The 13,433-nt window shown below is 44.3% G+C and overlaps 1 protein-coding gene across 1 annotated transcript in view; it reads right to left on the reverse strand.

The window, feature by feature from the left end:
* Positions 1 to 13,433, reverse strand: part of LOC113040399 (CD48 antigen-like) — a 54,651-nt gene that overhangs the window by 20,866 nt on the left and 20,352 nt on the right. Inside the window, exon 3 of the mRNA XM_026198749.1 lies at positions 6,966 to 7,253. Coding sequence (XP_026054534.1) covers positions 6,966 to 7,253 — 288 coding nt within the window. The remainder of the gene's footprint in view (positions 1 to 6,965; positions 7,254 to 13,433) is intronic.

A 13,433-nucleotide genomic window follows, 5' to 3' on the forward strand; every position in this document is an offset into this window, starting at 1 on the left:
GACATTCACTGATCAGAGCGAGAGCGTCGCGAAATGTCACAAAATAAGTGTGTTTTTGGTTGCCAGGGCAAGACAACCCTGCACAGATTACCAAAAAAAAAACAGCATTAAGGGACCAGTGGACGGAGTTTATTTTTACAGAGCATCGACGGAGTTGTGCAAGTGTTTGTGTTTGTTCCCTGCATTTCCAAGATGCTTGTTTTACAAACAAGGCCCAGTTTGACGCCAGATTTGCACATCGTTTATTTCTTATGGATAATACAGTCCCAACGAAAAAGGGTCACGATCGTGTGTTGGAACCGCATGCGGTGAGTAATATGCTTCAAATATCTCTGTGTTGTTAACTTAACTATCGGCGCGTAAGCACATCAAGTAAACAACATGCGATGTTGTCATCAAACTGCACTTTCCACATGTACAGCTTAAAAAAAAAAAAAAAAAAAAAAGACGACAAAGTGGAACTTAGTCATTTTCCAAAACCACTAAGCAAATATATACAGTTTCAGTACATACCACATAGAGACGTTGTTGCTGATGCTGCTCTTGTTAAATTTCAGCCTCTGGATCTGATTCTGGATCATAAATATACGCTGAATCTGACTGTTAGCCATGGTTTGTTTTGGATGATGGTTTTTTCCTCACGGTAATGTCACAGCTTCCAAACGCTCTCAACGCAAAAGCTTACTGGTGCTCGCGATTCTTTAGTTCGGCCCACACGTCACGCCTCCAGCCGGTCGTGTTTTTCCGGGAAAAAACGGTACAGACTATCTTTCTCTTATGAATATAATAAAACGTACTCGGTTACTAACGTAACCTCGGTTCCCTGAAATACGGGAACGAGTACTGCGTCGAAGACGCATATGGGAAAAACCCCCTTTTTCTCCTGAACTGAAGCCTTATTCAATCACGCAGTGAAACTGCACAGCCATTGGATCGTGCAGTGCTATTAAAACAAACCAATGGCTTGGCAGCGGTGCTGCACGAACCTATGGCAGCGAAGCCCGCCAAAGCCCGCCAATATGGGCGGGGAATCTGGCTATATATTGGCCGCTTCGCCACAGGAATTCAGGTTACTTCGACTGAAGCGACGACTGAGTTGTGCAGCCTTTTTAGCATGGCAAGGAACGCAGTACTCGTTCCCGTATTTCAGGGAACCGAGGTTACGTTAGTAACCGAGTACGTTCCCTTTCAATACTTCACTCGTACTGCGTCGAAGACGCATATGGGAACCCAGTTCAATCACGCCATGCTAAGAAGGGAGGACGACCAACGCAATCAAACTTGATTTGTTAAACCAAGATATGATAATAGCAACTAGGGGCAGAATAAGCTCAATGAGGTTACGTCTGGCCTAGCCTGATCATCCCGTGTTCGTATCGCCTCAGTAGCCAAGGGACCGAGTGCATACGAGTAGAGTTTGAGCCTTGGGCAAGAATGGCCAAGAGCATGCAAATGAGGAACAAGAAGGTGACCTTCACACAGAAAGTACCCTAGCATGAAGCGCTGGGACGTCTAGATTGTAAAATCTAGCAAATGTGGACGGCGAGCTCCAGCCAGCCGCCTCACAAATTTCTGCGATAGTCACACCATTAGACCATGCCCAAGACGAAGACACTGCTCTCGTCGAATGGGCTCTTACTCCAATTGGGCTTTGCAGGCCCAAAGAAGAGTAGGCTAGCTGGATTGCATCCACAATCCACCTTGAAAGTCTTTGCTTAGAGACCGGTAACCCTCTGGTGCGGTTTCCAAAGCATATGAAGAGCTGTTCTGATCGTCTTATTGGTGCAGAACGCTCTATGTAGACTTTTAGAGCCCTCACTGGGCAAAGTAGATTCAGCCCTGGATCCTCCTCTGTGTTTTGTAACGCAGAGAGGGTGACCACTTGTGCTCTAAAAGGTGTGGAGAGCACCTTTGGCACATAGCCATGCCTCGGTTTCAGGACGACCCTCGAGTCGTTAGGCCCGAATTCTAGGCAATTAGGGCTCATCGAAAGTGCTTGCAAATCACCCACACGCTTAACAGACGCTAGTGCCAATAGCAGAGCGGTCTTTAGCGACAGGGCTTTAAGGCCTATGGACTGTAGCGGTTCAAAGGGGGCCCCCTTCAGGGCTCTCAGCACCGTGGGCAGGTCCCAAGAAGGGACGGTGGGAGGGCAAGGCGGATGAAGCCGTCTGGCACCTCTCATAAATCGGACGACTAAGTCGTTTCTGCCCACCGACTGGCCTGCTATAAGGGCGTGTGATGCCGCTATAGTTGCTACATAGACCTTGAGCGTGGAGGGGGATCGTCCCTTCTCCAAGAGCTCTTGCAAAAATGACAGTATCACTGATACGTCACAAGAGGTCGGGCTCTCACCATGGTCTGAACACCATGTGGAGAACACAGACCATTTGGAGGCATAGAGGCGTCGTGTAGACGGAGCTCTAGCCTGTGAAATTGTGTCTAGCACACGCTCAGGGAGTCCCGCGGGCTCCCGTCGAGCGACCAAATGTGCAGAGACCACTTCTCTGGGTGTGGATGCCAAATCGTCCCGTCCGCCTGAGAAAGGAGGTCCCGTCTCAGGGGAACGGGCCATGGGGCTGCAGTCAGCATCTGCGACAGGTCGGCTATCCAGTGCTGATTTTCCCAGAATGGGGCTACAAGCAGAACCCTGCATCTCTGGTCCCTGACCCGCCTGATTACTTGGGGAATCAGAGGGACCGGAGGAAAAGCATAAAGAAGACGGTTGGGCCAGTCCTGGGACAACGCGTCCTTGATCTTGGAAAAATATATTGGGCAATGAGAGTTGTCTTTTGAGGCAAAGAGGTCTATTTCCGCTCTGCCAAAGACCTCCCATATCTTCTGAACCGTCTGCGGGTGGAGTCTCCACTCTTCTGAGGAGACTCCGCTTCTTGACAGCATATCCGCGCCCTTGTTCAGCTTGCCCGGAAGATGCACTGCTCTCAGGGACCCCAAATTGCTTTGGGTCCATTCCAGCAGTCGCGACGTCAGTCTGAAGAGACGCGTCGACGACAGCCCACCTTGGTGATTTATATAAGAGACCACCGTCATGCTGTCCGATCTGACCAGCACGTGGTGGCTCTTTAGGTCTGACAGGAAGCTCTGGCAGGCTCGTTGAACTGCAATCATCTCGAGGCAGTTGATGTGAAGCCTGCTCTCCTCTTTCGACCATTGGCCGAAAGCGGGTTTCCCTTCGCACAGCGCGCCCCAACCCTTGTTGGACGCGTCTGTGGAGATCACTTTCCTTCTGCAAACCATACCAAGTGGAGCACCCCGTTCCATCCATTGCATGTCCCTCCAAGGGGTCAGGGCCGAAATACAGTCCTGACTCACCTTGATATTCAAGCGTCCGTGACGCCATGCATGAGGTGGAACACGTGGTTTCAGCCAATATTGGAGGGGGCGCATACGAAGCAGCCCGAGCTCCAGCACCGGCGATGCCGCCGCCATAAGACCCAGCAGCTTCTGGAATGTCTTTAGGGGTCGAGAAGCACCTATTTTGAAAGAGGCCGCAAGTCGCTGTAGAGCCGCAGCGCGCTCCTTCACCATTGTTGCCCTCATCGTCACTGAGTCTAACACTGTTCCCAGAAACGATATCCGCCGGCTGGGGGACAGTGAGCTCTTGACAAAGTTCACCCTGAGCCCCAGGCATTCCAGATGGCTGAGGAGCACAGTTCTGTAACCCAATGCCTCCCCCTCTGACTGAGCTAGAACTAGCCAGTCGTCGAGGTAATTGAGAATGCGGATGCCCTTCTGCCTGAGAGGGGAGAGAGCCGCATCCATGCACTTTGTGAACGTGCGAGGCGCCAGAGACAGCCCAAAGGGGAGGACCTTGTATTGGTAAGCCACGCCCTCGAAGGCAAATCTCAAGAACGGCCTGTGACGGGGGGCTATCTGGATGTGAAAGTAAGCGTCTTTCAGATCCAGCGAAAAGAACCAATCCCCTGAGCGTATTTGCGAGAGGATTTGTTTCAATGTGATCATTCTGAAGCGCCGTCTCATGAGGGCACGGTTCAGATGTCTTAAATCGAGGATGGGGCGCAGCCCACCATCCTTCTTGGGAACCAGGAAGTAACGGCTGTAAAACCCTGAGTCGCGGTGTGCTGGGGGAACGATTTCTATAGCTCCCTTCACCAGCAGATTTTTCACTTCGGCACGAAGAACGTGAGCGTTCTCGTTGTGCACTGAAGTGGTGACCGCCCCGCGAAAGCGTGGTGGCCGTCGTGCGAACTGAAGGGAATAGCCGTGTTTTATTACTCCCATGACCCAATCTGATACCCCGGGAATGGCTTGCCATTGTGAGGCCCGGATGGACAGAGGTTGTATTAACTCGAGTGATTGACCGCCGTGGGGGGACATAGCACTCGTGAGTGTTGTGTGAGGAGAACTGCTCTTTTTGTGAAGGAGTGTGTTTTTTATTTTTTGCACTATAACAGCGCTTTGCTGTCTGGGCGCTAACAAGGGCCCATTGTTTGCAGCAGGAACAACTTCGTCGACATCTGGAGATGGACGGCAGAACACACGGGGCAGTTTGGGGGGTGGTCCGGCTGTGGCGAGACTTAGCCCCCTCCTCTTTCTTTCCTGTCGATCAGGATGACGGCGGCGGCGCAGGGTCCAGCACTATCTTGGGCCGGGGTCCCATGCGCTTGGGATACTGATACCGTCTGGTGGCCGAGCGAGAACGGTGTCGAGGCTCGGGTTTCACCGGCTGGGCTGCGGTGGTAGCAGCTGGCGCTTGCTTAGGAGGCTGACGAATCGGCACCTGTCTGGGGCGACTGGCAGCAGATGAAGCGCGCTTCGGCAGGAAGTGTCGCATTGCCTGGGACGACTTCTGCGCCTCTGTGAAACGCTCGGCGAATCCCTCTATCGCCGGGCCAAAGAGGCCGCTGGGGGAGATCGGTGCGTCTAGGAACTGGCTCTGTCAGCATCCTTGATCTCCGTAAGGTTGAGCCATAAGTGGCGCTCCAAGACGACCAGGTTAGCCATCGAGCGCCCAATGGCCTGGGCGGTGCTCTTGGTAGCACGCAGCGCCAAGTCTGTTGCACTTCTCAGCTCCCTGAGTGTGGCGACATCTGGGCCAGACTCGTCGGTGGCGGCGAGAAGTTTGGCCTGGAAGACTTGAAGCACCGCCATAGAGTGGAGCGCCGCGGCTGCTTGCCCTGCCGATGAGTAGGCACGCCCGGCGAGCGCCGACGTCGTACGGCAGGGTTTGGACGGATGGTTGGCCTTGGCTTTCCATCCAATAGCTGCTGGCGGGCAGAGATGCACGGCCACAGACTCGTCCAGCGGCGGCAGCCGTTCGTATCCTCTTTCATCAGCGCCGTCAATTGAGGTGAGGGCGGATGAAGATGAAGTACGCAGGCGCGCTGAGTAGGGGGCGCGCCACGATTTAGTGAGCTCGTCGTGGACCTCCGGGAAGAACGGAGCAGTTCGCTGACGAGGGGCTTGCTGGCGCCCCGGCAGAAACCATTCATCCAGACGGCTACGGGCTGGTTCCTCTGGAGGAGACCAATCCAGACCCAGCTCATCCACTGCCCTGGAGAGAACGCGGATAAGCTCGGCGTCCATCCCGAGTTTCGAGCGGTTTGGTTCAGATGACATCGAGGGGGCGGGGTCCGGCGAGCCCGACAGCTCCTCAGCATCTGAAGCGGCTAGAGACATGCTGTCCTCTAGCAGTTCCTCCTCAGTCCCTCCAAACAAAACCAGATCACTCGCGGCAGCAGAGGGACACTGGTCTGGCTGTACAAAGAGGACTGGGGAATCCCCTCTGGGCGGAGAAAACGAGGCACGCGGGGGCTGAGCCGGCGTGAGCTCGCTTTCATCCTGCTGCTTTAATCCTCTGCCCCGCCTTTTCTTCCTCGCCGGCTCGCGGGAGGAAGAAAAAGGGAGGGCGCGAGGAGCGAGATCGCTCTCTGAAAAGAAAGCGATTCGCGAGCGCAGAGAGGCGATATTCATGTTCTCGCAATGAGAACATGAATTCCCCGCGAGTGTTGTGTCAGCGTGGGGTTTCCCCAAGCACGCGACACACTCGCTGTGCCCGTCATCAGCGTGCAGAGGGGCTCTGCACGAGCTGCAATGACGAGACGGCATTTGCAACAACGCCGTAGAAAAAGGCTCTTTTAGAGAAATTTGCTCTTTCAATATATCTCACCGGATGGCCGCAGGGAAGCGATGAATCTGCGGTGGGGACCGGCAGTCGCGTTCCAGTGCGAGGCGTGTCAACGGCGAGCAGTTCAGCGGAGATCAGCGAAGCGATGTGACGTCGTCGCTGAAGGAGAAATAATCTGAATTCCTGTGGCGAAGCGGCCAATATATAGCCAGATTCCCCGCCCATATTGGCGGGCTTTGGCGGGCTTCGCTGCCATAGGTTCGTGCAGCACCGCTGCCAAGCCATTGGTTTGTTTTAATAGCACTGCACGATCCAATGGCTGTGCAGTTTCACTGCGTGATTGAATAAGGCTTCAGTTCAGGAGAAAAAGGGGGTTTTTCCCATATACGTCTTCGACGCAGTACGAGTGAAGTATTGAAAGGGAACTAAAGACTTTTTGGAGTTATGAAGGATGCAGTACTACTCTATAGGTACTCAAGATTAACAGGATATTGAGTGAAAACGAGCATTTCACCCCCCCTTTAACTCAGTGACTTTGAACCCAACAGACACAGGTTAAATCCCCACCTAAAACAGCATCGTTACATTATTAGCATCAAGTTCTGATGTTTCGTCTTCTATCTTTACTTACTTTTTCCTTTTGAAGTCTTTAAACAAATTTCTAATACTACTTTTTTTCAGTTGATATAATGTGTATTGTTCATAATTGTGTATTATATGCAAAACAGTTTATATGTCAACTCAAATGTCCTTTTGTGCTCCACAGAACATCAAATACAATTTTAATTCTTCATAATTTCAGGCACCTTAAGATCAAGAAATTAATTCAGTGAATACGTGCACAAGAGGACTGTACCTGAACATGGTTGACAGAGTTGAGTGATGTTCAGATGTGTGGTCTGGTTTGTGATGGGATTGTTGATCACACAGCTGTAGCTGTTTTTCTCCTGATATTCCACCTCCAGAGGTAGAGAGAGACTGATGCTGAGATCAGACACACTGATGCTGGACAATAAACTGTTTCCTTTGTACCAGGAGAGAGTCACATGACTCACATTCACCACTGAACACAACAATGAACAATATGATGATGATGATGAACATTGTGAAGAGTTACTGCTGATGACAGGAACAGACAGATGAGCTGAAAACATAAAAAAATAATAATGATTAAGCATCAGTCAGTCTCATAGCAGTGATCCCCTCTCCTCTCTCTTTTTACATTTATACAAGATTATTGTTTACATATTAACAAATATCAGACAGGAAAATTATGCTTAATTAAAGTTATCTAGTTATTTTTAAAATATTTTTAAAAAAAGTGTTAAGATAAATCTAACAAGTTAATAAAACTAGTATTTAACTCACCATAGACAGTGAGAGTGAGATTCTTGCTCACACTGCTGGCCTGTAGTTGATAGAGTCCAGTGTGTTCAGTTCTGGTGTTTGTGATGATCAGAGATCCAGTTTGATAATCCAGCTTCAGTCTGTTTCTGAATCTCCCATCAAGAACATCATCACATACAGAGATGCTGTCACCAATTAAATTAATTTTAGCTATTACAGTGTTTTCAGATCCAATCCCCCACTGAATCAGATCTTCATCCATCATGTCAGTAAGACCAGAGTCTAGAGTGACTGAATCTCCCTCCAGCACTGACACTGACTTCACTGTAACTGTATCACCAAACACACCTGAAGAAAAGAGTTACAGATTAAAAAGTAAATAAAATAATTTTGTTGATTTTCTTCAATAGATCAGTTTTGTAAATGTAATAAAGAACAGCAACACAGGCACAAAAGTATCCTGGAATTCATATTTACTGAACATGTTATTTTCAGTTAGCTGACACTGTTAGTAAAGCTGGGTCTGGAGCCAATCTGATTGTTCCCTTCAGTGCCTCTGAGACATTAAGACCTGTTTCTCAGACAAAACCAGAAATAGGCCATAGTAAAAAAAAAAAAAATAAAAAAATAAATAATTGGAAATTAAGATTACTGGTGTGCATATTGTGACAAAACATAAGATCAGTCAGTGCAAGTTTCTATCATATGAAACAGCTCAAACATATATTTCAGTCTGGGAGGCCTCGTCTGTGAAACCAGGGGTGAAGGTTATAAAAATTCAAATGCTTATTTCACCCTGGACACATAAGCAGCTCATTGTGATTTCATCACACAACAGTAGCAAAAGAGCAGTGATCCTTTGACATTAATATATGATGGTCATCTTTCAGTAAAACCAGCATGAAATCAAATAAACATTTTTCTATTTTTTATGGAATGTTGAACTATTTATTATAAAGGATTTCATTTTTTTTTTAATTCATGTGCAGTCATTATCTTTAAAAAAATAACTTGTCTTCCCTCTAACAGATACATCTCTTCTTTGATGATGTGTTTACTGGCACGAAGGTGGAGCAACTTGTCACTTTGTCACTTGAGATTTGTCCAAAAGTAAACCACAAACATTCAATTACCTCACCATGAGCAAAATTAAGCCCCGCCCTACATTTGTTATTATGTTCTACATTTGTTTGAATGTCAGGTATGGGAAATAAAAGACTCTGTCTGTCCATTGCATGCCAAACAGAACAGATTTCAAACAAAAGGAAACTGCAGCCTGACTTCACTTTATAGTTGCCTAAAATGGATAACTGTACAATAACATGGGGAAGTCGTGGCCTAATGGTTAGAGAGTCGGACTCGCAATCAAAGGGCTATGAGTTTGAATCTCGGGCCGGCAGGATTTGTGGGTGGGGGGAGTGCATGTACAGTGCTCTCTCCACCTTCAATAACAGAACTTAGGTGCCCTTGAGCAAGGCATCGAACCCCCAACTGCTCCCGGGTGCCGCAGCATAAATGGCTGCCCACTGCTCCGGGTGTGTGTTCACAGTGTGTGTGTGTGTGTGTGTGTGTGTGTTCACTGCTCTGTGTGTGTGCACTTCGGATGGGTCAAATGCAGAGCACAAATTCTGAGTATGGGTCACCAATACTTGGCTGAATGTCACTTTCACTTCACTTCACTATAACATGCAATGCCTTCGTTTTGAAAATAATTCACTTGAATGAAAAATAATCTGCACAATCTGTAAATCATGGACATATAGAAATGCATATGCAGCTGATCACTCTCATATTTCACAAACAAATAGTAGATCCAAAAATACTATTGACCTTAATGTGTATCAGTCATTCCTATCTCTGCTAATGTGTCCACTGCTAAAATGACATACTACCATAACAAAATTAACAATTAATTTCTCAACTCTAGCATGCTTTTTTTTTTTTATTTCCTCGAATTTCCTTTGTCCGTTTAATCTCTAATAGCTGACAACTTTGCCACATTTTTCATTAATAAAATTAAAAACAATTTTCCACACCACAATCAGTCAAGCTCATGTCACCAGTTAACATGCACTCATTTACATCCTTCTCTTCACTCGCTGAGGCAGAAGTGTCAAAACTCATCCTTTCTAATCACCCTACAACTTGCCCGCTTGATCCTATTCCATCTCATCTCCTTCAAGCCATTTCTCCTGCAGTTGTACCTGCACTCACTCACATCATTAACACATCCCTCCACACTAGTGTTTTCCTTCATCATTGAGACAGGATCCTATAACTCCACCACTTAAGAAATCAACCCTAAACCCATCTCTTTTAAAGAACTACAGACCAGTTTCCTTTCTTCCTTTCATTGAAAAAAACACTTGAATGAGCTGTGTTCAACCAAGCCTCTGCATTTCTCACACAGAACAACCTCCTTGACAGCAACCAATCTGGCTTCAGAAGTGGACATTCAACTGAGACTGCCTTTCTCTCAGTTGTTGAAGCCCTAAGACTGGCAAGAGGGGATTCCAAATCTTCAGTACTTATCCTGCTGATCTGTCCGCTGCTTTTGACACGGTTAACCACCAGATCCTCCTATCAACGCTACTGGCGAAAGGCATCTCAGGAACAACACTTCAATGGTTTGAGTCTTACCTATCAGATAGGTCCTTCAAAGTATTTTGGAGAGGTGAGATTTCCAAGTCACAACATCTAACTACTGGGGTGCCTCAGGGCTCAGTTCTTGGACCACTTCTCTTCTCTATCTAAATGTCATCATTAGGTTCTGTCATTCAGAAACATGGCTTTTCATACCACTGCTATGCTGATGACATTCAACTCTACTTCTCATTCCATCCTGATGATCCGATGGTAGCTACTCGCATCTCAGCTTGTCTAACAGACATTTCTTGCTGGATGATGGACCATCACCTTCAGCTCAACCTTGCCAAGACAGAACTGCTTGTGATTCCAGCAAACCCATTGTTTCATCACAATTTCACCATCAAGTTAGGCACATCAACCATAACTCCTTCAAAAACAGCCAAAAGCCTTTATGATTGATGATCAGCTGACTTTCTCAGACCACACTGACATAACTGTCTGATCCTGCAGATTTGCTTTATTCAACATCAAGAAGATCAGGCTTTTTCTTTTGGAACATGCTGCACAACTCCTTGTTCAAGCTCTTATTCTGTCCAGGCTGGACTATTGCAATGCCCTCTTGGCAGGTCTTCCAGCCAGTTCTATCAAACCTTTACAATTAATCCAGAACATGGCAGCAAGATTAACTTTTAATGAGCCGGAAATAATGCATGTCACTCCTCTGTTTATCAATTTGCACTGGCTTCCAATAGCTGCTCGCATAAAATTCAAGGCATTGATTTTTGCCTACAAAACTACCACTGGCTCTGCACCCATTTACCTAAATGTATTACTTTAGACTTATGTGCCCTCTAGATGCTTGCATTCTGCAAGTGAACGTTGCTTGATTGTGCCATCCGAAGGAAACACAAATTCACTTTTACGGACTTTTAAATTAAATGTTTCCTCCTGGTGGAATGACCTCCCCAACTCAATCCGAGCAGCTGAGTCCTTAGCCGTCTTCAAGAATTGGCTTAAAACCTTTATTTGACCCTCTAACTCTAACACTCACTATTCTAATTCTATTCTTTAAAAAAAATCTAACTACCATTCTAATCTTTTTGTATTCTATTTTCTTTTCATTTATTATGTATTATGTGTATGTATGTATGTATATATATATATATATATATATATATATATATATATATATATATATATATATATATATATATATATATATATATATATATATATATATATAAAATACCTCTAACACTAGCTTGCTCTATTCTTTTTTCTATTCTATCTGTTTTCTTTTTTATTTATTATATTTAAAAGCCCTTGCTACATGTACTGTGTTAAGCTAACTGAGACTTGTTATAGCACTCATATATCATTGCATTTCTTGTTGTTTTTGATTGCTTCCACTGTCCTCATTTGTAAGTCACTTTGGATAAAAGTGTCTGCTAAATGAATAAATGTAAATGTATTAAATATAAATGACATTAACATCTTACATTTACGCAGTAACTTTAACATTACACTCTTCAAAATAAAGGTCCTTTATTGTTTTCAAAAAGTTTTCTTGGGTAACCAAAAAGGGTTCTTCAATGGAATCACTGCAAAAACTTAATTCAGGAGCATTATTTTTTAAGAATGTAGCATTCATCGATTCTTTACTTTATTTTACAATAAAACTGTTTCTCATATAGTGGAAGTGAAATTGTGGAGGTCCTTTCAATCACATGCTATACTCACAAGAACACAAACAGACACACACACACACACACTATTCAAACCTCAAGACATACACACACTAAAATACGTCAACCACAAACATGGAATAATAGCCTCACTGTAATGCACATTAAAAATGAAGCTGTGGAGATGCAGTAGTAAAACAATGTCTGCAACGGAAGACCTACTGTTAGTAAGAAGTTTTCTAATGTACTCCAAGCGCTTATACGCTATGCTATTTTGTGTGTTTTTACACATAATGCAACAATTTCCAATTAAATAATATTTGATATAGATTCACAGTTTAATTTTGTGTAGTGTAATGACTTGGGTTCATGCCCTTCAAAGACTCATTTAGTTCTATTGTTTCAGTTTTCACCATTTCTGTCTAGCTCAGTTTTCTTTCGTTTCTCTAGTGTTTCTAGGGCTTTTAATTTTCCCTTCACCTGTGCCTAGTTTAGTTGCTTTTCTAGTCTCTTGTATTTATAGCCCCCTGTTTCTTTTATTATTCATTTATTTTACACAAAGTTGTGAGGTTGCATTTACCTTTGTCTTGGAGTAACAATTTTACAGAAAAAGAAGGAATACTTTAGATCTGTGAACACTATTCACTAGTTGATTATTAGCATTATTATTACTAGATTATTTACTGTTTATTAGTACTTATAAAGCACATATAGTAATGTTTTATTCTAAATGGCCATATTCTACATCCCTTAACCCTAATCTATACCCAAACATAACTACTTCAAACAACTACATCTTTAGATTGCCATCTTTGTAGATCCTCATCTCAACTGCACATTACATGCAGTCTACACTGCAAAATCAATACAGTATAATTCTAGTTAGTTTGTAGTTAAACTAGTACATTAATGAACTGGTTAACTTTAACTGAGCAGACATCAGTCAGATGTTCATAGAAGAGCTTTGTCTTCGGTTGAAAATTGACTCAGCAGATCAGATGAAGCCTGGGAACTTTATTTTCACACATTTTAGTGTTGTATTTTATTTATTTATTTATTTATTTATTTTTTTTTATCTCACCGGGTGGACTGGGGTTTAACTGTTAAACATATGTGCTGTACAATCATTTCTCAAAACTAGCTTCACTTTTTTCATATTTTTGCTCAGTAACTTCATCTGCAGAGACATATATACACCAGAGGTCTGTGCTTTGTAGCTCGCATACATCAGAGATTTGACACATGGCAGACCTTGTAATTGGGTCATTCCTGTTATACAGTGACTTTTATGTCCAAATGATTTATTTAATCATATTTTTTTCTAAAAATGAGTCACATATTTATGAGATATGGCTTAAATTGTATATTTAGGTCTGCTTTATCACTTAAACAGAGATAATTTACATTATAAATACTATTTTGTATTTTGCACTTTTCATTGATATATGCATTCAACTTTATAGTGTCCTCATTGCAAAGTAATCAACTTCCACAAGAAATATAAACCATGAAATGATAAAAAAAAAACTCAAAATATGTTTATATTATGTTATAGACTAAGCTAAACTGACTCTAATCATACATATGAATCATGTGAAAATATATATTTTTTTTATTATTTTTTTTTTACAATTTTCTTCAATTACCGTGTCCCTGAAGTCATTTTCCACCCTGTTAGTACATACTTTCTCGCCTTCCAAAAC

This window comes from Carassius auratus, chromosome 22 (assembly GCF_003368295.1).
Source record: "Carassius auratus strain Wakin chromosome 22, ASM336829v1, whole genome shotgun sequence".
Classification (NCBI taxonomy): domain Eukaryota; kingdom Metazoa; phylum Chordata; class Actinopteri; order Cypriniformes; family Cyprinidae; genus Carassius; species Carassius auratus.